At 36.6% G+C, this 20,669-nt stretch overlaps 1 protein-coding gene across 1 annotated transcript in view; it reads right to left on the bottom strand.

Annotated features, from left to right (window-relative positions):
- The window catches only part of USP32 (ubiquitin specific peptidase 32), a 65,443-nt gene extending 55,524 nt beyond the window's left edge, over positions 1-9,919 (bottom strand). Inside the window, exons 1-2 of the mRNA XM_019471780.1 lie at positions 9,852-9,919; positions 5,739-5,866 (exon numbers count right to left, since the gene is read on the bottom strand). Of these exons, the coding sequence (XP_019327325.1) occupies positions 5,739-5,866; positions 9,852-9,855 (132 nt within the window). The 5' untranslated portion in view covers positions 9,856-9,919. The remainder of the gene's footprint in view (positions 1-5,738; positions 5,867-9,851) is intronic.
- Positions 9,920-20,669: the final 10,750 nt, after the last annotated feature.

Raw genomic sequence — 20,669 nt, 5'->3', positions numbered from 1 at the left:
TCTGGCTAAGCCACATAGCGCTCTAGTGGCAAAAAGAAAAGGAAATACCTAACAGACTAGCTACGCTAGATTTACAACAGTAACTGCCCTCTATGCTTTGTGTATAACAAGGTGTGGAAAATCTACCACTGTTGCCTTTCCAGCAGTAGGAACCAGACTAGCAGAATTCATTTGCAGAATGTGTTCTAGACCACCTCCAAAGTAGTACTGGGCAACAAGGTAGTAACAAATTCTAAATTTTTCTTCGCCTCTTTACTATCACAGTTATTACCAGACATAACGCTGAAGCAGACGGATTCCCTGAAGACGCTTACCTCAGTATAGTTCTGTGTGTTACCTGCGGTAAATCCTCTCCTTGTCCACCCATCAAGCTATCACTTTCATTGCTATCCACTTGGGACTATTACAAGATGTCTGAAGGCAAGTAAATGTAAATGAGGCTGATAACACAGAAGGATCTAATTCTACAGAAAACATTATGTAGAACCTGCAGTTTCATTCTACTGTAAGACATAGCACTACCTAAATACATTAACTTCCCATAGGGTGCTCAGATCGTCCTCTTCTATTACTAAAGTCTAATCCATTTACAAATGCTTGAAGGGCTGAATTATTAAAACTAAATTTGTGCTCTATTTGAAGCATATACAATCATTGTGTCCATGGCCAATGTCATGGCAGAGATTTGAATTCCATACTTTCTACTTCTAATCATTCTGATGTCACAAGATGCCTTCAAGGCTACACTGCATATGTAAGCAATTTACCTTTCTATTACATTGGAATCATTACTTTTTTTAAAATATGCAGTTAGCTCTGCTGAACACTATAGTTTAAGTCTTAATATAACTATTTTTGATCAAAAAAACCCACGAAGAGCACAAAAAGAGAGAGAATTCTTACATTTCAGATTAACAGAACTTCTAAGAAAAAAAATGAATAAACAAAAGAGAAATCACTGGGGTTTTTTCACAAATTTTAATAAAATACGTTCTTTTCTTTACACTTTGTTCTTCTCCATCACTCAAATTTAACCTTTCTGTGCTTTTAGACTTTCTAAGAACAGCTATTTTATAAATTACCTCGAATAAAGCTGTCTCCTCTCTTCATCCATCTGAAAGCATATTTCTAAATTCATACCCACTTCTGAGTTTTTCCACTCACTTCTGTTAAACTTTGTACATCTCAGTTACGATCTCAGTTGAATGCCAAATATTACATCTATATATCATTTCAACGTAACACATTGACTGCTTATGATATAAACACAGAAAAGGAATTCTATGGATAATGTCCAATGTATTAGTATTTAACATACGTAATTACAACCATCGGCAGCTGGCATTACTTTGAGTTTAGCTGCTTAATCATTCTTCGGCAAGAGTTTATAAACGCTGAATAGTTATATAACGATATATAACAAGAGATTAGTTTGCATTTCTAAGGAAGGAGCTCCACAATTTTTCACGTGTTATTTGGAAAACTTCTGCTAATAAGATGCACTGTCAAAATATGATGCAATTTTGTATTTTCCAAAATTACTTAATACTGTTGCAGCTTTACTTAAAATAGCCACACCCAGACAGTATCATCACAATTTACATTTCAGAACATAAAATTTAGTATAATTATATGGTACATAGTTATATTTTTTTTTATATAAAATTTGAGTCTGACATGTTATGTTTCAGGGATAACCGAAGAGTATAACAATATAGTTCCTTTTCTGTTAAAAAAAGTCTCAATCTATGCAAAGAGTTCCCTTCAGGTCCAAATCCCTGGCCCTGTGCCCACACGGTCTAGTAAGCCTGCTGGAAGAGTGAGAGAGGATGCTCAAGGCATTCTTTTGGCTCCTTTCTCGAAAGTATAAAATGTGCTGGATTCTTTCCTGATTTTATCCTTCTGACCCCTCTTCTCTCTCAATCCTTGAGAAGTCTGCGGTTTTGTTCTTTTGGCAGCCCCCTCAACGTGTTCTTCATGTCTCTGTTAGCATCATCCCTCTTCTCTTTGCATTACTTGGACTGCAGCTTGTTAACCAGTTAGTCACATTTGAAGAAAAAGATGCACTGACACTTAACTACTTAGTAGGTACCACAGAATGCTGTGTATAAACCTTCTCACAATCATAATATATGTAGGTATATATAAAAGGTATAATCTAATTAGACATTGAAATGACTGCACGGGTTGAAGTTAGGAGGTCCTTTCTCAACATTCTTCCTCTCCTCAATCTAAAATACAAAGCTACTAAAAATGCTTTCTTGAAATATTATCAGCATTCCGTCCTTCCACCTCCTTTGAACAATACTTTTTCTATCAAGGTGCTCACAATTGTATACAGTAATTGCATTATTTCCTTAGATTTAAAAATAAATGCTGTGTTCATACATCTCCCCACTTGACCAGCTTTCATGCAGTTAAAACAATGCAGACACAGCACATCTCTTAATTTCATTTTATTATTATATTCAACTCCATTTTTCCAAGAGATCCTTTCAGAACATTACTGTCCTGAACATTTAAAAAATGTTTTGTGTGTACGACAATCATGCAAATTGTTTGACCAAAGTTCCACTGGCTTCAGTTCTCTGTTTTATGTCCCTGCTGTAAAACTCTGTGGTTTTAATTTAATGAGTTTCTGAAGGCCTATCACTACTCAGATATGAAAAACTATTATTCAAAACATGCAGAGAAGACAGCCCAGCAATCCAAGGCTCCAAATGATCAATTTTAATGATCGAAAGGCTGAAAACACAGAACAAGGCTTTAAGCTGCCTAATGACTTTGCCTGCCTTTCCACATCCGGAAGCCAGGAATTACAAAGCATCCCTTTACAGTATGAGCAGACTCAAATCCAAATTTTGTCCAAATTTACAGTATTCAAGCTCACAGATACGACTACTGCATTGCCTGAACATGAATGCTAGAAGCACACAGTAATTTGTACTAGAATTTTGAGATGTCGATGTGCCAGTTTTGATGAAATGACATCAAAAACCAGTTACGATTCTTCCATTAATTTAATTTCACCAACTGGAAACCAAAAACTGAAGTATAACCATAATGAGTGTTGAAAGAGATAATCATCACCAAAACTGTGTCTTTAAGGACAGATTTTTAAAAAATAAAGTAGAAGGTAGCCAGCAGACATTTGAAACCCAGAGTCTCTATTTGTGACCAAGAGTTTTCTTCATCCAAATCAGTAATTTAACCCTTAATACTGGCATAAAAGGGATAAAAAAGTACAAGTTAACTCATAACATAAAATTCTCAACATTTTATATTATTTCAAACCAATCTTTTTCAGTGTAGGATACATTCTTTGTTTCATCTTATGGGCTACTAACAGTCACAGCATCCAGACGACATATAAAGAAATTAATACTGAAGACATGCTTTAAGCTATGGGCAAATCATATACTTTCTTTTAATTTGATAGTGCTAACACACATTGCAATTTTTCCTGTTAAGCACTTGAATACCCACATAAAAATCAAACTGTTAACTATATTACAGAAGCAAGTAATATCATCCTCTTTGTCAACACTTAGGAAAAACAGAAAAAAAACCAGAGAAAAGATTAAGCTTAGAAAAAAAAAGTAACTCTACCAGTGTTAAACCTTTTGCAATGCACACTTCACTACTCACATTAGCTAAATAAAACTGCAAGACTTGTACGCTGCCTGTGAGGTCAATAACACTGAAGACACCAGAAATAGAAGCTGTGATTAGAAATGACAAGGAGCAAGATATCATTTGAAAGGTCTGGCTTATCTTTTTCTTCTCTACCAACAACATTTTAATTTCTCCCTCAAGACAGGGGCAACACTATGAGAGAAAATAATTTTTTAAACATGCACATGTGCAGGATGGTATTACTATTTTTTTAGATATATACACACACAATATTTATATCCATGTAGCATATTTTGATTCTGGCTATTTTTCAGTTCATTTATACATTTATTATATATAAAATTATTTTAAGAGCTTATAAAGATTAATCTGCACTTTAGAAAACAAAGTAAAAGCCAATGGAATCTCAGAGAAACCAACAGTAAGTGCATCTCCAGAGTAAATAAAATTCTCTGTTATAATGGCTACATATAGTGTCAAAACTTCCCAACCTTTTACTTCCCAAAATCTACATTTGGATATTCAGGTTTACTTCCAAGTCATCTACCACCTATTAGTTGGGTTGGAATCAGTAGCCCAGTCAAGCACAGATCAGTGACAACCCACGAGCCAAGTCTGGAACATTATCATAAAAATCAAACTGTTAACTATATTACAGAAGCAAGTAATATCATCCTCTTTGTCAACACTTAGGAAAAACAGAAAAAAAACCAGAGAAAAGATTAAGCTTAGAAAAAAAAAGTAACTCTACCAGTGTTAAACCTTTTGCAATGCACACTTCACTACTCACATTAGCTAAATAAAACTGCAAGACTTGTACGCTGCCTGTGAGGTCAATAACACTGAAGACACCAGAAATAGAAGCTGTGATTAGAAATGACAAGGAGCAAGATATCATTTGAAAGGTCTGGCTTATCTTTTTCTTCTCTACCAACAACATTTTAATTTCTCCCTCAAGACAGGGGCAACACTATGAGAGAAAATAATTTTTGCACATTGCACATGTGCAGGATGGTATTACTATTTTTTTAGATATAACAATATTTATATCCATGTAGCATATTTTGATTCTGGCTATTTTTCAGTTCATTTATACATTTATTATATAAAATTATTTTAAGAGCTTATAAAGATTAATCTGCACTAGAAAACAAATTGAATACCCACATAAAAATCAAACTGTTAACTATATTACAGAAGCAAGTAATATCATCCTCTTTGTCAACACTTAGGAAAAACAGAAAAAAAACCAGAGAAAAGATTAAGCTTAGAAAAAAAAAGTAACTCTACCAGTGTTAAACCTTTTGCAATGCACACTTCACTACTCACATTAGCTAAATAAAACTGCAAGACTTGTACGCTGCCTGTGAGGTCAATAACACTGAAGACACCAGAAATAGAAGCTGTGATTAGAAATGACAAGGAGCAAGATATCATTTGAAAGGTCTGGCTTATCTTTTTCTTCTCTACCAACAACATTTTAATTTCTCCCTCAAGACAGGGGCAACACTATGAGAGAAAATAATTTTTTAAACATGCACATGTGCAGGATGGTATTACTATTTTTTTAGATATATACACACACAATATTTATATCCATGTAGCATATTTTGATTCTGGCTATTTTTCAGTTCATTTATACATTTATTATATATAAAATTATTTTAAGAGCTTATAAAGATTAATCTGCACTTTAGAAAACAAAGTAAAAGCCAATGGAATCTCAGAGAAACCAACAGTAAGTGCATCTCCAGAGTAAATAAAATTCTCTGTTATAATGGCTACATATAGTGTCAAAACTTCCCAACCTTTTACTTCCCAAAATCTACATTTGGATATTCAGGTTTACTTCCAAGTCATCTACCACCTATTAGTTGGGTTGGAATCAGTAGCCCAGTCAAGCACAGATCAGTGACAACCCACGAGCCAAGTCTGGAACATTATCTTCAGATAGAAAACGTACATTGTGATATTGTATGAAAAATGGAAAGAAATTAAATTAGCCCATGTATCTACATAGGCATATTTGTGTGTGCACATCTATAGGCGTACACTATCAACTGCATATGCCTCCCCAGAAAAACAGCAAGTTCATAGATTACCTCAGCAACTTTTGGAGGGACTCCATCACCAAGAACTTCCCTGATGAAGCACTGTTGAGTCATATAATATGAGAGTCCACAAGTTCTCTTGAAAGCATCTTTCAGTCGCTTTAGCTCTATGTCTGTAACTGTGTTGAGTGAGAAGAGAGGAGAAGAAAAAGATTTGGTCAATAAAGGTGTCGTAGAAACGTAATAGCTTAAGGACTCTCAAAATCCTATACACCTTACATTTATCTTTACAATAAAAAGATAAGAAGAAATTAAATGCATGATTTCACCTAAATAGTGGGAAAATCTGACTACTAGAAAATAAGATCTAATAATCTAATCTTCCCAAAAAAAGTCAAGTAGACCTAAAGTTAACATCAATTATTACAACAGTTGACTGCCTAAGTTTTCTCTGACTACAACAGCATATTATAATTTGTTCTAAATTAAGCACCATTATTGTCACACAAAAGGAAAATAAGCTAGATTTATGATCAATTTTACATTGCATGTAAGCCAGAGAAATGATCTGTAACCAACAGTGGTGAATATTATTAAGAGCAGCTCCAGCAGCATGCTTCAAGCAGTTTCATCAGGCAACCAGTCTACTTTTCTGTATTAAAAAAAATATTTAATCACCACTTACATGCTCATAAGACAGTACAGTGAAGCATGAATTTAACAGGAATACTACAGTTAAACTTAGGACTAAATGTAATTCTTCACCTAAGATTTTCTTGCACAGTCAAAATCTGATTGCCAGCTAAAACCTGTTCAAACTTGTTCACATGCTGTAAACGTGAGAAGTTTGATGACATCCCATTTATACTTGCACATGAGCTTCCTGAAAAGCAGTCCCTGCTTTCAGATTTTACAAGCATAAAGCAACTTTCTAACAAAGTGTTTGAGAAGTGAAGTATCTTGCTGAACAAAACAGGTCCTTTGTCAAAAATCAAGTTGCAGAGAATAATACACCATGACCTAAATCACAGGTAAGTTACCATGTAGTGCTGGAAGAGCTATTTACCATCTCGAAGCCAAAAGCAATGATGCTGTACATGATAGCTATTTCACTGTATTTATAGTAAGGCATTTTCCTTCCCCTGATATAACAAGCCAGACAGAAACAACACTGCTACGGCCAAAAGCTTGTCAAGCTTTTTGTCAGCCAAAATAAAACAGACCACTTGAGAGCTTAATCCAGCACTCTCTTTGAAACTTGTACATTTCAATTAATTCATTCATCAAAAGAAAAATCACTCCTTAAAAGTAAATCACATTGAAACATTCCTTCCTAATTTTAATCCTAGTCGACATTGAAACAGACTAGTGACTTCAGTTAACAATTGTGTGTAAAAACAGAAATTCGGTCATGTTTCTTTTCAAATTTTATTATAGATTCTGGGTACTTTTGACCAGAAAAAAATTCAAAGGATCTAAGGAATAAACCTGAAGTGTGACCCACACAACACTGGTGCTATCAATTACCATGGATTTGGCAAAAGACATACTCAAGTTATCATCATCACATATCTTGTTTTAATAAAACAAGCATACTTTAATTATATGGCAGAACAAAGTTGGTATAATACTGTTATCTGCCTTATATGGGGTTTAAATTTCACTTTTTCATATTAACATCTATCCATAGAGTCATTTTCGTTCTTTGTGTCTTTAGATGTGATGCTTTAATGAATGCTCAAACACTGTTAGGCACACTAGCTAAAGTTTTCTTCCAAGATTTTCCCCAGCTAACTGGAAACAGACTCTCAGATACGATATTTACAACCTGAAGCAACATTCTCCAGCTCTTCCAAATTATGGAAACAGGAAGCAAAATAAAGATTCTGCAAAGAAACTGACCCTCACACCACAGTCTTTCCTCCAAACACGTGCAAGAAATTAACAGAAGTGCTTCACATCAGAGGGATGCTTCACCTTGCCTCCTCCACACCTCTTATGCACAACGTAACTGCAGCAAATTTTCAGTTAGCAGGGACAACTCCTCACCAGATGTTTAATGAGTAAAAGCTTGGGATTGCTAAGGGAACATAAAATGCAGAAGCTACTGGCTTCATTATTTTGGCAAGGTAAAGCAAACAACCTAGATGCTAGACAAAATCTAGCAACCGTTCTTTGATGAAAATATTTTAATCTATTGTATTTTTACATGCATAAGCACACACACACTTTTAATAAAAATAGACTCTGCATTCTGTTTTTTTCTCCCCCTCAATTAATTTTTTTGAACTCCTCATAGTTAATCCAATCTGGTTTGTGGTCATCTGGCAAAAAAGTTTATACACAAACAAAGCATTAACTAACCAGATGCTTACAGCTTTACACATATTATAATGGACTTTCAAGTGACCTAATTATTGCTTACTTCAAAAATAAGGTTGAAACATATACAACATTTACAGCCACTTAATATGGCATTGTGTCATTATCGATGTTCTCAGGTTTAGTTTCCTGGCTGCATAGAAAATTCAAATAATTTTCATTGAAAAACTATGAGGGAAATATTTTTTTGCCCCAGCATTCATATATAACTACTGATTTTGTATCCCTTGATCCAATTCCTTAAAGTTTCTCCCCAGCATGGCAGCACGGTGGGGAGGAGTGAAGGAGGTTCCATATGAATTCGGTTGCACACCGGCACAGCGCTGCGTTCCTGCTGCACTGACAATCCCTGCAATTTCTGGGCAGAGCAGTTTCACACAACTCCAGTTACTTTCCAGCTGCTGTCACTGCTGAGCCCACTTACTGCAAAAGCACTTCTCAATAGGAACACACGTACAATCTTGCCCAGTTATACTTGTGCACTATTTTCGTGCTAGGATTAATTAAAAGAAATACAACAGCCCATAGCCATGTAAAACTTCCAATTACTGTTTTAATAAAGAAAAATATTAAACCAGTAAATGTGAACTGACGATATGTAATAGGCTAGAATATAAAGTTATTTTAGTCAGTCACATACTTTCATAATCATAAAATTTACTGGCCATTCCTTTATGAGATTTACCTGTATTAACAGAAATTAAAGCAATTTGTAATCTGACAACCTTAACTGCAGACCAAATTAGTACTCCAGAGATATTTTATGTATCACCTTACATCCCTAAGCGCACGAAACAAGTTACATGTTTCTAGGAGTCACTGAAACGCCACCACCTCTTTGACGACAGAACTGCATAGAACGGTATTTCTTGTGCTAAGCTCTGATGTAACAAAGAGCAGTGAATTAATTTAACCTCGGTAGAGTTGCTGTTTTGCAGTTTCGCAGGACAGAGAAGGCCTCTACTCTAGGCAAATAGGTCTCACTGTATCACAAGTTAAGACAACAAGCGCAGCGATGAAACTTAGGCCAACTGTACCTTGGAGATACACAGTACGCCCAAGAGCACTGCACGCAGCCGTTATTGGTACTTCCTTGAGCACCTATGACTGCCAAAAATGTACTTCAGGCAGTGTTCAGGAATAAGAAAATCCTACACATACGTATCTACCATGAAATACAGAAGTGACCGGGGTCCTACTGAAGGATGAGTTCGTGAGGAGAAGATTGGGAAGAAAACTAGTCAACCAATACTACTAACACCTTCATAAAGAACTGTCAGTATATCATTTAATAGTAGATGATAAGTTGATACTGCCAGTCCATGTTACATTTCAAAAGCAAGTTATTAGTGCTAGAGACCATGTAATATTATTGTTTGCAGGCAGAAACTACAAAAGAGGTCAAGGAATTACAGGAAAGGTAATTACTTCCATTCCTTCCCCAGGGCACATTAAAATGACAGATGCTGGCCATTTAAAATCATCTGCAAAGCTTTGTAAAAAAAAGTTCATTATACATTTAGATCCAGGCACGTGAAAGTACTACTGAAATGAGCAGAGTATAAATCAAAGATATTATCAATGTTTACTATGAGTCTGGAAGACAAATAAAATATTTGAATACAAAATTCCAACACCAAAGTACCAATTATTCAACATAGAGATATAACGTGATGGCATGTTGAGAGGAAATAAAACTACGTCTTAAATTATGGAAGTAACACTTCCAGAAGCAATACGTCTATTACTATAATAACATAAAAAATTAGAACACTTACATACCCATAAGCTACCTTTTTTCTCTCAATTCCATGAGTCCTATGCAGCAAGCATCACAGACCATGGAGGTATTTTTAATCCCACCGTTAGACGTAAATGTAGTTAACAACCCAGTTTCCTACACTGACGTAAGTTCCTTCATTAAGTATATTCACTTTTTCCAAAGGCACAGTCTTACCAAACACTTTCAGAAGACAGTTGTCTACAAACACCTAAGAAAAGACCATTCACAAGCTGCTTTCATTAGACATACAAGACAGACACTATGCTATCGGATACACTGTTGCTGCATTCATAACCTGACAGTGAAAAACAGAACACGTAAGACTTCCCAAAATAGGTTTATGGTCGCCAATGCAGCAAAAACCATCTCCACATTGCTCCTACCAATAACAGGTGGCGCAACCTCAATATTATGGCAGAGAAAGCAATGCAATCGGAACTGCACGCCTAATTCTTTACACCTCAAGACTACAGAAGCTAACTTTTTCTTGTGAGGTTCTAATTCAAAACAATAAAAACAATTTTCAGTATTACTGAAATTATACTGTGTTCTAATTCTTAAAATTATATCTGCCCACTTCCAAAAACCACCATTGAAACAAATGGTCTTTTCCACAAAAGGAAAGTCACAAACGATGTCATTCTGTCTAGGCAACTTTTACTAATACAAACCTCCTCAAAGCTACCATGGCTGGATGGTTTCCAATAAAGTTAAAGACAGTTTAACAGAAGATTAGTGCTGCTTCCAACTCTCCAGGGAATATTCGAGCTCCAGTTTGTTTAATAAAGTTTAAATGAAACCATGCAACCTCAGCTAAAAATGTCACCGCAACTTACAGTAATTGTAACAAACCTTCAGCTCATTCAACTGCCGAGGATATATTTAGTTTTAGTTTAACAGTGTTACTTAAACTTTATGCTGTTTATATGGATTTACAACTCCACTATTTTTTTCAAACTCATATCTGTCCAGGTAATGATTTATGTAGCGCCTTCCAAAACAGTCCCATGCTGGAAAGCACCCTCTTTCCACTGCTTTCCCTCCACATATTTATCATCAAGTCATCCTGGAGTTTTCCTTTTAGAGTAAAACTGTATCTGAAGGTCAAACTATGCAAGCCTACATGCCCAACTCCAGACTTAAACTTTATTTTGCCACCCACGTAAAAATGACCTGAATTTCAGAGGGGAACCCCACCAGCTGTGTCATTGATATGAACGGGAGCTGCAGGGAATTTGTCCCAGAAAAAAAAATATGCTACATTTATGTAGAAGCCTAATGTTAGATACCCACATTCTGGACATTAGATATAACGTTCCATTTGAAAAAGGAAGGCAGAAAACACAGCTGAAGTTACTCCCCTCCTCCTCATCCTACTTAAAACTCACAGGGGTGTGTAAAAACAAGGTTAATTTTCAGAAGTATTTACTGTCTAGTACTCAAATTCCGTAACATTTACACGTGCTCAATCAACTACTCTCAAATTTGAAGTCTATTTTGTATAAAAATTGTAGCCCAAATAGTATACATAAAACAATAATTTATGTATCACAATTTCTCTTCAGGCAGCAGATACTATTCTTTTTGCTTACCCATTCTGTAATGTTAAAGTACATCTTTAGATGTACCTTAAGTTCTGTTTAACTAACCTAAGGTGGAGGAAAAACTCTTACAGTGGAGCCTTGGCAAGTTTTGCAGATACATTCCCTATTCATTTTAGAAATTTTTTTGTTTCCACATCCTGTAGCACTAATCCCACCCCCACCTTCTTGTCTTTATCTTGGAAAGGTTTAAAATGCATTGTGAGTAATGTACGGTTCAACGTACAGCACAGCCTCTGTCACTTCACAACAAAGGTCGTACTGAAAAGCACAGAACAACTTTATACAACAAACACCTGTGCAAAACTCAGCAAGCTGGGAAGCAAATACCTGATTCAGCAAAAGTTACTCTGCTGTTACAAGACTGCTAGTGAAATTTATTAAGAGTCATCATAAAAATATGACTATGTAACTAAATACACCTAATATTGATACTTTTGCTTGTTCACTTCCTGTTTTGGAAAAAGAGATAGAAGAAAATGGTTACATCAAAGCCAATTCCTCATTAATAGAAGTACCTACAGTGCATACTCTATCATACTTCCTTAGAGACTAATGAATCTAAGCTAAGGTTTGTACAAATTACCTCAATAGTATGTTTCATTCAAATACTGTAAGAAAGTAGTTAAAAATCTGCCTTAATTTTTTTTTCCCCAATTTGTTGATATATAAATATATATGCGCAACACTAGAACACTATTGAGGTCAAGAATGTAAGAACTGCCATGCACCAGTCTCTGCGTGGCACCAGTAACTAACTTGCGCCTAGAGCAAGAACCAACAGAGTAACTTTTCTTCCCATCTTTCAGCATATGGCTGCTCTCCAACGCTCTTGCAAAGAAGTTTAAAGATTTACAGATGCACTGAAGAGAAGCAACACCAAAATTTACAAGCAATCACTGCTGCTTAAGATGGAACAGTTCACACGTGAATGTTAAGCATTCCAGGAAACAAATATTCATTTTGAAGGGAGCTTGTCTAAAGGTTAGAAGAAGTGGTTAGTCAGGCTTAATGGATTTCCTACAGCTTATATAACATAATTACTATATACCTTGCCTACGACATGTGCAACGAGAGTGAGCACAATAAATGCATTTCAAATTCCCATTTAATATTTATTAGCCAAGTCAGACCAGCCACAAAAAACACCTTCCTTTACAATGCTTCTTCCCCTACCCTTCAAAATCCAAGCACAATTATGTAAAATGCTGTGGTGATACAGAATGAGATACAAAATGCAGCTTTCAAAAGCATACAGTTGTCTGTTGTAGTAAAGGATAAGAATAAAAAGCATAGCATTTGAACTCTTTAATACTGCCTAAGACATTCAGGCAAGAGACACTTAACCTCTCCACGTCTTAAGTGCCTCAACACTAAAATGAATATAAATTCTACTCTACATCAGACAGATGTTTGATATATGATCTAAGATACTCTGTAAAAGTACTATAAGCTACTACTAAAGAGCTGCTTTAATCAGTGAAAAGGACAGAATCCCAACAGTGTAACTGAGGGTAGGTGGAGTTAATCTGCTATGGCTACTATAAACTGACAGCCAATTAACATAATCTCTAACAAATGACACAGAAACAACATGCATATCTGTTTTCTATCCTTTCATCTTACTAGAGAAAGTAGTCACTGCTGAAAACAAATCAGTGATTTGGTAACCTCTGTTTACACAAGAATCACAAAAGTAACATGCAAATCATCGCTTCCACTAGTATGAGTAGCAGTAACAGCACCAAAAAACTGATAAAATCTTTATGTTTCAAAAGCCTAAAGTATTTCATTTGGCTACATGAAATTATTTACTCCAGTTTACAGGCAACCAGCAAAAAAAAAGCCAAATCAAGGCAGAAGACTACAAGGTATCAACAATGCTGAAAATCAAAACAGGAAACAAATTACTGCATAAGCAGGAAGAAAAAAAACGGAGAGGATAAAGAGTTCAGTTAAGGTGAACGGTCAAGAAACTTTGAGCTCATCTGACTAAAGTATCTTACAACGTATCTAGTAGGGCTGGTACTTTTTCCCAGAATTGTGAGCATCAAAATGCCCACGATACTCTACAAGCACGCACACACACAAAATCTGAATTTCCAATGTCACTACTGGATGAAAAACAGCTTCTATGTCTGTTGCCTTAAAAAAAACAAAAACAAAAAAACCCAAACCACCCAGCCCTGCAGATCTCAAGTATACGGAGCAAGCAATAATTTGCAGCCATCAGCATAACATTGCATTTATTCTTTACTAAAAATAACCAAACCTGAATTTTAATATAACAGACAACTTGATCATCCTTCAGGAAACAAGCAAAATTCACCTACCTCAAGCTCTTCCTGACTTCCAGCTCAGGTTTTAATAATTCTAATATTTTGATTTTTAAGTGACAATTCTACATTTTCAATATCAAACTCACAGGGCATATAATTCTCTAACCAGACAATTATCTTCCCTGTAATCACTTGCTCAATATTTCCCCCAGGAATCTTCATCCTAGTTATACACGGAAATTTTATTACTTTTTTCATTAGTCTTTATTGTGACTTAATGGCTGCGGTTATGAAGTTGTCAAGAACCAAAGCAATTACTAAAAAGCTTCAAAGAGGTGAAATGTGCAAGTGAACATAAAGCATGTTTGGGAACAACCCCAAATAGGAAGAACAAACTGCAAAATACAATTGAGATAAATGAACTAGCTATGACTAAAAAGACAAGCTCCACACCCACCTGTCCCTGCCAAAAAGGAATCCACTTGAGAATATTTTCAGGGAACACACAGACAAAAAAAAAAATCCTGCCTCCCCTAATGAAAAAGTTAATCCACTCTTACTGAATCTTTCCTAAGCAGAATATAAAAAATTATACCATTCCAATTGCACAGAGCACCTCAGACTTAACAGTCTGAACGTGACATTTACCAACAACAGGAATTGAAGGATAACAGCAACACAGTTTTGGTATTTTTTAAAAAAAATACCAAATTATTCAATCCATTTGTATTTTTTCCTCCTACCTATTCTTTGGGTTTTGGTAGTAGTGGCTCATCCTGGGGATAAAGCTTTCCTTGGTTCTATTAGACCTAACCATAATGCATATCAAAGGTTTAACATCTTGTGCGTGGAGAGCGGAAGATTTAGTTATTACAATAGGATTTGCCAATTTTCTGTAACATGAATACTTAGCATTTATGTGACGCTTTTAATCTTCAAAGAGCTTACTTCTCACAGTTACCGTCCTCAAAAAGAATGCCATTAAGTATTATTAGCCTGTTTTATCCATCTGTAAAGCATCTCCATCAGGGCACACACTGTCACATTGCTATTTGGATTATGTTTGCTTCAAGCAAAGCTTATCAGTACAGGTTCTGTGACAACCCTCCCCATAAGACTAGCGTGGATAAGAATTGCTACATAATAGCCCCAACAGGGAAATAATCCTCCCACCATCTGAGCACTTAAATCTTATTGGCTATATTTTATAACCTCAGGAATTAAAGGAGCCTAGTGTTATACGCTTACCAGTCCAAACCTGTAAGCCACAGAAGAAACCTGAAAATTCAGAAACCTCTGCAGATCATTAAAGTAACTTTTACCATACACACAACTGCAAATCTAAGTGCAATAGACTGCAATATTAGGGACAGAAGTATTTACTGTTATCAATTCAAGAACTGGTAAACTCATTCTCAGTGACTGAACAAAGCGATTTCTAACCCTGATTAATCACAGGATGCCACCTTTCCTGGCCACAGGCCCCTGTCAGAGCACTTATCGCTTCTTCCAAGATGAGGTGCTGTTACTGCTCTAGATGCTCTGAATAAATTATTGCTGACCCTGGAGAAGAGAAAACACACTCAGCTAGCTGACCAGCACAGCCAGGCATGGAAACAGTGCAGAAAAGTAAAAGGGAAGGAGGCAGAGGTACAAGTTTTAACTGGTTTTAAACACAGAGCATAAGCCATCTTGCAGCAACAGCAACAGGAACCCTGAACTACCCTCCAAAAGACAGAAGCATGGACAAAAAATGAATCGGGAGTTAGGGAAGCCCTAGAAGTAAGCAACCCTGTCTGGGATGACTATGCTCAGGTAAAGGTAGGCATCGCTCCTTGCCCAGTTTGTAACCTCTTCATCCCTCATTTTTTTTCCTTTCCCACCACTATTTTCTTCTGATGCTTCTTCATAGTTCACACAGTTTGTACATGATTTCCTAGGTTGATGGTTTTAGCTCTCAATCTTTTCAGTATTTGGAATGGTTATTTAGTCCGATTTAGATTAGAAACAAAACTCTGCTCTTCTGCGCTGTCCCTTCATCAGTTTTCCTGGCAAATACACTGAAGTTTTGTATTGTCATAGATGAGCAGAACAGCTTCTGCCACAATTCGGAAAAGCTGCTTCTACATTTTTACCACCATGAAAATCATCTAGACATTTATGCTTGTTAAGATACACAAAATTACATTATAGAACTCATTTCCAAAAAATAAACAGCCTATTAAAATGAAAAGCAAAGACAAAAGCCAACTATGTGAATGCAAACACCACATGAGGACTTTGCTACAAAATAAATTGTAACATAACAAATATTTCACATCCTCTCTTCCAACAGTGACAAAGATACTAAATGCAGCTATACTATGAATTGTTCTTTAATTAAGAAAACATAGTCTAAGCCTGAAAGTTAAACATAATCTGCAACTTCTGCACAGGAAGGCAGTGTTTCCTACAGCCTTTAGTGAGGACAAAAGGAAAGGAGTTCTCATTTGCAATTGCTGGTACAGTTTTGATCAAATTTGGGGCCAGTCTTGTTCAATATCTTTATCAGTGATCTGGACGAGGGGATTGAGTGCACCCTCAATAAGTTTGCAGACGACACCAAGTTGGGTGGGAGTGTTGATCTGCTCGAGGGTAGGAAGGCTCTGCAGAGGGACCTGGACAGGCTGGATCGATGGGCCGAGGCCAACTGTATGAGATTAAACAAGGCCAAGTGCCGGGTCCTGCACTTCGGCCACAACAACCCCATGCAGCGCTACAGGCTTGGGGAAGAGTGGCTGGAAAGCTGCCTGGCGGAAAAGGACCTGGGGGTGCTGGTCGACAGCCAGCCGAACATGAGCCGGCAGTGTGCCCAGGCGGCCAAGAAGGCCAATGGCATCCTGGCCTGTATCAGAAATAGTGTGGCCAGCAGGAGCAGGGAAGTGATCGTGCCCCTGTACTCGGCACTGGTGAGGCCGCACCTCGAATCCTGTGTTCAGTTTTGGTCCCCTCACTACAAGAAGGATGTTGAGGTGCTGGAGCGTGTCCAGAGAAGGGCAACGAGGCTGGTGAGGGGTCTGGAGAACAAGTCTGATGAGGAGCGGCTGAGGGAACTGGGGTTGTTCAGCCTGGAGAAAAGGAGGCTCAGGGGAGACCTCATCGTTCTCTACAGCTACCTGACAGGAGGTTGTAGCGAGGTGGGGGTCGGTCTCTTCTCCCAAGTAACAAGCGACAGGACGAGAGGAAACGGCCTCAAGTTGCGCCAGGGGAGGGTTAGATTGGACATGAGGAAAAATTTCTTTACTGAAAGAGTGGTTAAACATTGGACCAGGCTGCCCAGGGAAGGGGTTGAGTCCCCATCCCTGGAAGTATTTAAAAGACGTGTAGATGAGGCGGTTAGGGACATGGTTTAGTGGGCATGGTGGTGTTGGGTCGACGGTTGGACTCGATGATCTTAGAGCTCTTTTCCAACCTTAATGATTCTATGATTCTATAAGTATTTACTCAAGTGTTAGTCTCTGGCAGCTAACAGAGCCAACTCTAGTTAAGCATAGCACTTAAATACTATGACAAGTAAAGAATAATAAAAGATTCATGTAATACTAATACACTGCTAAATCTTAATTTCTAAAGTTAGAAGAAAAATATTACTCACTTAGAAGTCAAGTGTTTTGGCACAAACACATTACACACATGTATGTATACATACAGCTGATGGACAATAAAAAGCTCTGTATTTTGAGCCTACCTATTCTCAGCTCTTGGGGATACATCTGTCTAAAATATAATCTCAAACTCAGATGCAAAGTGGACTATTTTAGTGTCAGGTCACAAATTTACATCTTCTGTTACACTGTTATAAACACACGATAACAAGTTTGCTATGCAATCTGTGAATGGCTGAAAAATAAAAGCAGAATCACAGAGACACTAGCCTATATAGTCAAGAAATAAAATAAAAACTAACATGTGGTTAGTTCTGGGACCCTATTACATGTTTGGTAGAACACCAAGAACTGAATCAGAGATGTTTTTTTGACAACAGCAAACAATTAACGTCACTATTTCCAAACTCCATTTCCACTGCTGCATCTCCTGTTAAGAGAATGCTCCATAAACATCCGAGAACTAATATTTTGAAGAACTATCCTGAAAGACGCCATACTAGTTTTAAGTATATCTGTGCTCTGTTACAAAATTTATCTCTAAAAATATTAATCGTTAGATGTATATTATTCCTAAGGTCCTACATTCAGAAGAATGAAACAGCATATTTAGATACACCATGTAACAGCTGTATGGGAAACGACCTTCCAGTAACTTTACTGTCACTGACCAGTTTAGATTGATGTGATGACTCAAATTTCAGAGTTTCATATAAACACACTGTCCTTTGTTTCACAGAAAAGAAGTACAGAAACAGAAAAGGTATTAGAATGACTTAACACCAAAGAGCTACAACGCCCTGAGCAGCGTCAGCAGTTGGAATCTCTCCCTGAATCCCAGAAGAGACTTACAAGACATCCCCAAGGACACTGCCGTCTCTATTAGAAGATTACATTTACATAATAAATTATGAATGTTTTATATGAAGAGATATTTATCAAATATTTTATATTCTGCCTTTTAACCTCTATTCTTGTAATACTCTGGCTTCTGCAGATATTTAGCCAGTGTTCTATATTAGAATTAGTGTATATTATGGTTCCTTCCTGCTTTAACCCATCCACATTGCAATCTACTCATTATTTAAGGAATAACATTAGTTCACACAAGGCATTTACACAACTATTCTTTAAGCAAGGTGATTAGAAGACAACACTAAATTGCAGGTAACAAAAAAGTGGGGAATTTGTTAGTGGCAAAAAGACTGATTATAATTCTTTAGGAAAAGAAAAATCATGTTGTTAGCTGCAAGATTGGAAAACAGGGACCAAAAAGTTCTTATATTACTTTTCCACTGATAACAACCTTCATTAGGACCCTCACAGAATACAGAGCAAGCTATACTGACTGCACAAACTGCTGTTGATGATTTTTCTTAAAGCAATGCTGCTTCAGCTATGTGAAGTGCAAATCCACTTTTCTAATTTTTAAACTAAAATCCAGGATTTAACTGTATCACATTGTTAGGGGAAACATGGTAAAAATCTTCTTTACAAGACTAGGAAATTTCCAGCGCAGAGTAAGATTTTGTTTCTGGATAACACCTAACAACTAGAAACATGGATTGAAGGAAGTGCTTCTTCAGCCCAAAATAGATTCATGGTGCCATATTCAAGTTCATTTTTAGAACTAATTTTATCTGCAAAACTGAAGTTCTTGTAATTACTATCCCAATACTTTCAGTTCTTTTTCTCTACATCCAGACTTATTAAATCCGGCACTTCCTGTTCTGCTTAGGTTTCCGAATTTCTTCCTCATTTTTTTCATTCAAGGTTTCAGAATTTTAAAAGAACAATTTTCTGAACTAGTGCAGTAAAACTGATCATTTAAAACAACTGTCAAAAAATCCAACCAAATCAGTCTTATGATCATTTGTAGAGTTCCACTGAGACAGCAGCATATACCTGTTACAAGTATTTCAGTTCATGACTTGCTGCCAAAGCAGCCTGCCACGGGACAAAACCTGAGCATTTCTGTTATCACTATAAATGACGATAAGGAATATCGATTCAAAACACAAAAGAAATGTAAGCATGCATTCTGTATTAAATACTTAACATGAAATCAAATTGTATGAGTGGATGACAACTGAAAGACCGGCTAACAAAAAGATAGATACAATGTGAATAAAAAACACAGCTTGTGAGGAAGAATTCAAAAGGGCTTGTAATAGGCTTCATTTTTAAAGGACAAAGAATACATTCCTATGCAGAATGCAATTATCTCTTATTTTGGCCAGGTGACATTGTCTCTCGTAACTTCTGGGTCCAATTCAGATTCTAAACTAAGCGAAACAGCTTCAAAGGATTTGGACGTGAAAAAAAAAATCATCAAAATAAATGGTATACAAGACACTGAAAAGTATAGCTTCGTTTTCCCTTTGTAGTTGATGGTTAGAAGCATGTATGGCACTCTGATGACTGATGTGGCTGCCTCACTCCAGACCAGTTCTACACTGCCTTTTCTCTGCAGCTCGCGACATGCATCTGCAGAGAACCTGACCAGAAGAGAAGTCAAATCCCTTTTTAAGGTATAGAATGTCTCACTAACTGTTTAAAACCATTCTAAAAGTGAAAATTGAAGCCTATGGCAATGTGTAAAGCCAGACGACATTTCTGCCCATCTTCTCAGTTTGTCCAAAGTTACCCATTACGAGTAAGGGGCTGTCCTGTTAGTTTCAACGGCATCCTTGTCCCAGAAACTCTCGATGGTTTGCAGTGCATTCCACCTTAATGCATTGGCGAACACATTAAACTATGCAGCTTATGAATACCATTCCAGAAGAGAGATCATTATTTTGCCCCAATAGACCACATGGTAAGCACAATGAGTTGTTAGCCTCATCAGCACATTTCCATGTGATAGGAGAGGCTTGTTATATGTTGTGAGGAGGATTTAAACACCCTAGACATCATGGCAAGTCACTTGATATGCCAAGTCACCCTACCTGTGATAGCTAATCACTTTAGTGGAAGTAATGATTCAGGTAAGTAACTATTTCAGTACTTTCACCATTTTTACATAAAGTAATGTATACTGACCTGTATAATGACCAGGGAAATAAACCCTGGTCATTACAAACTGCCTTGATTATCATTTGTCCAAACCTTTCTCAGGCATATCCTGTTTTGCTTCAAAACCAAATAAAGGCCTTGTTACAAATGTTAGTATATTTTTAAAAGAAAGTAATTTTGTTAAACTGTTAGATTATTTAACCAAGAAACACACATGTCTATCTCCTAGAGCTCAGCCGTATGTCAGTATTACCCTAAAATAACGAAGGCTTTTTTTT

Source organism: Aptenodytes forsteri, unplaced genomic scaffold (assembly GCF_000699145.1).
Source record: "Aptenodytes forsteri isolate BGI_AS27 unplaced genomic scaffold, ASM69914v1 Scaffold66, whole genome shotgun sequence".
Classification (NCBI taxonomy): Eukaryota; Metazoa; Chordata; class Aves; order Sphenisciformes; family Spheniscidae; genus Aptenodytes; species Aptenodytes forsteri.
This window is presented reverse-complemented; position numbering and strand designations above follow the sequence as displayed.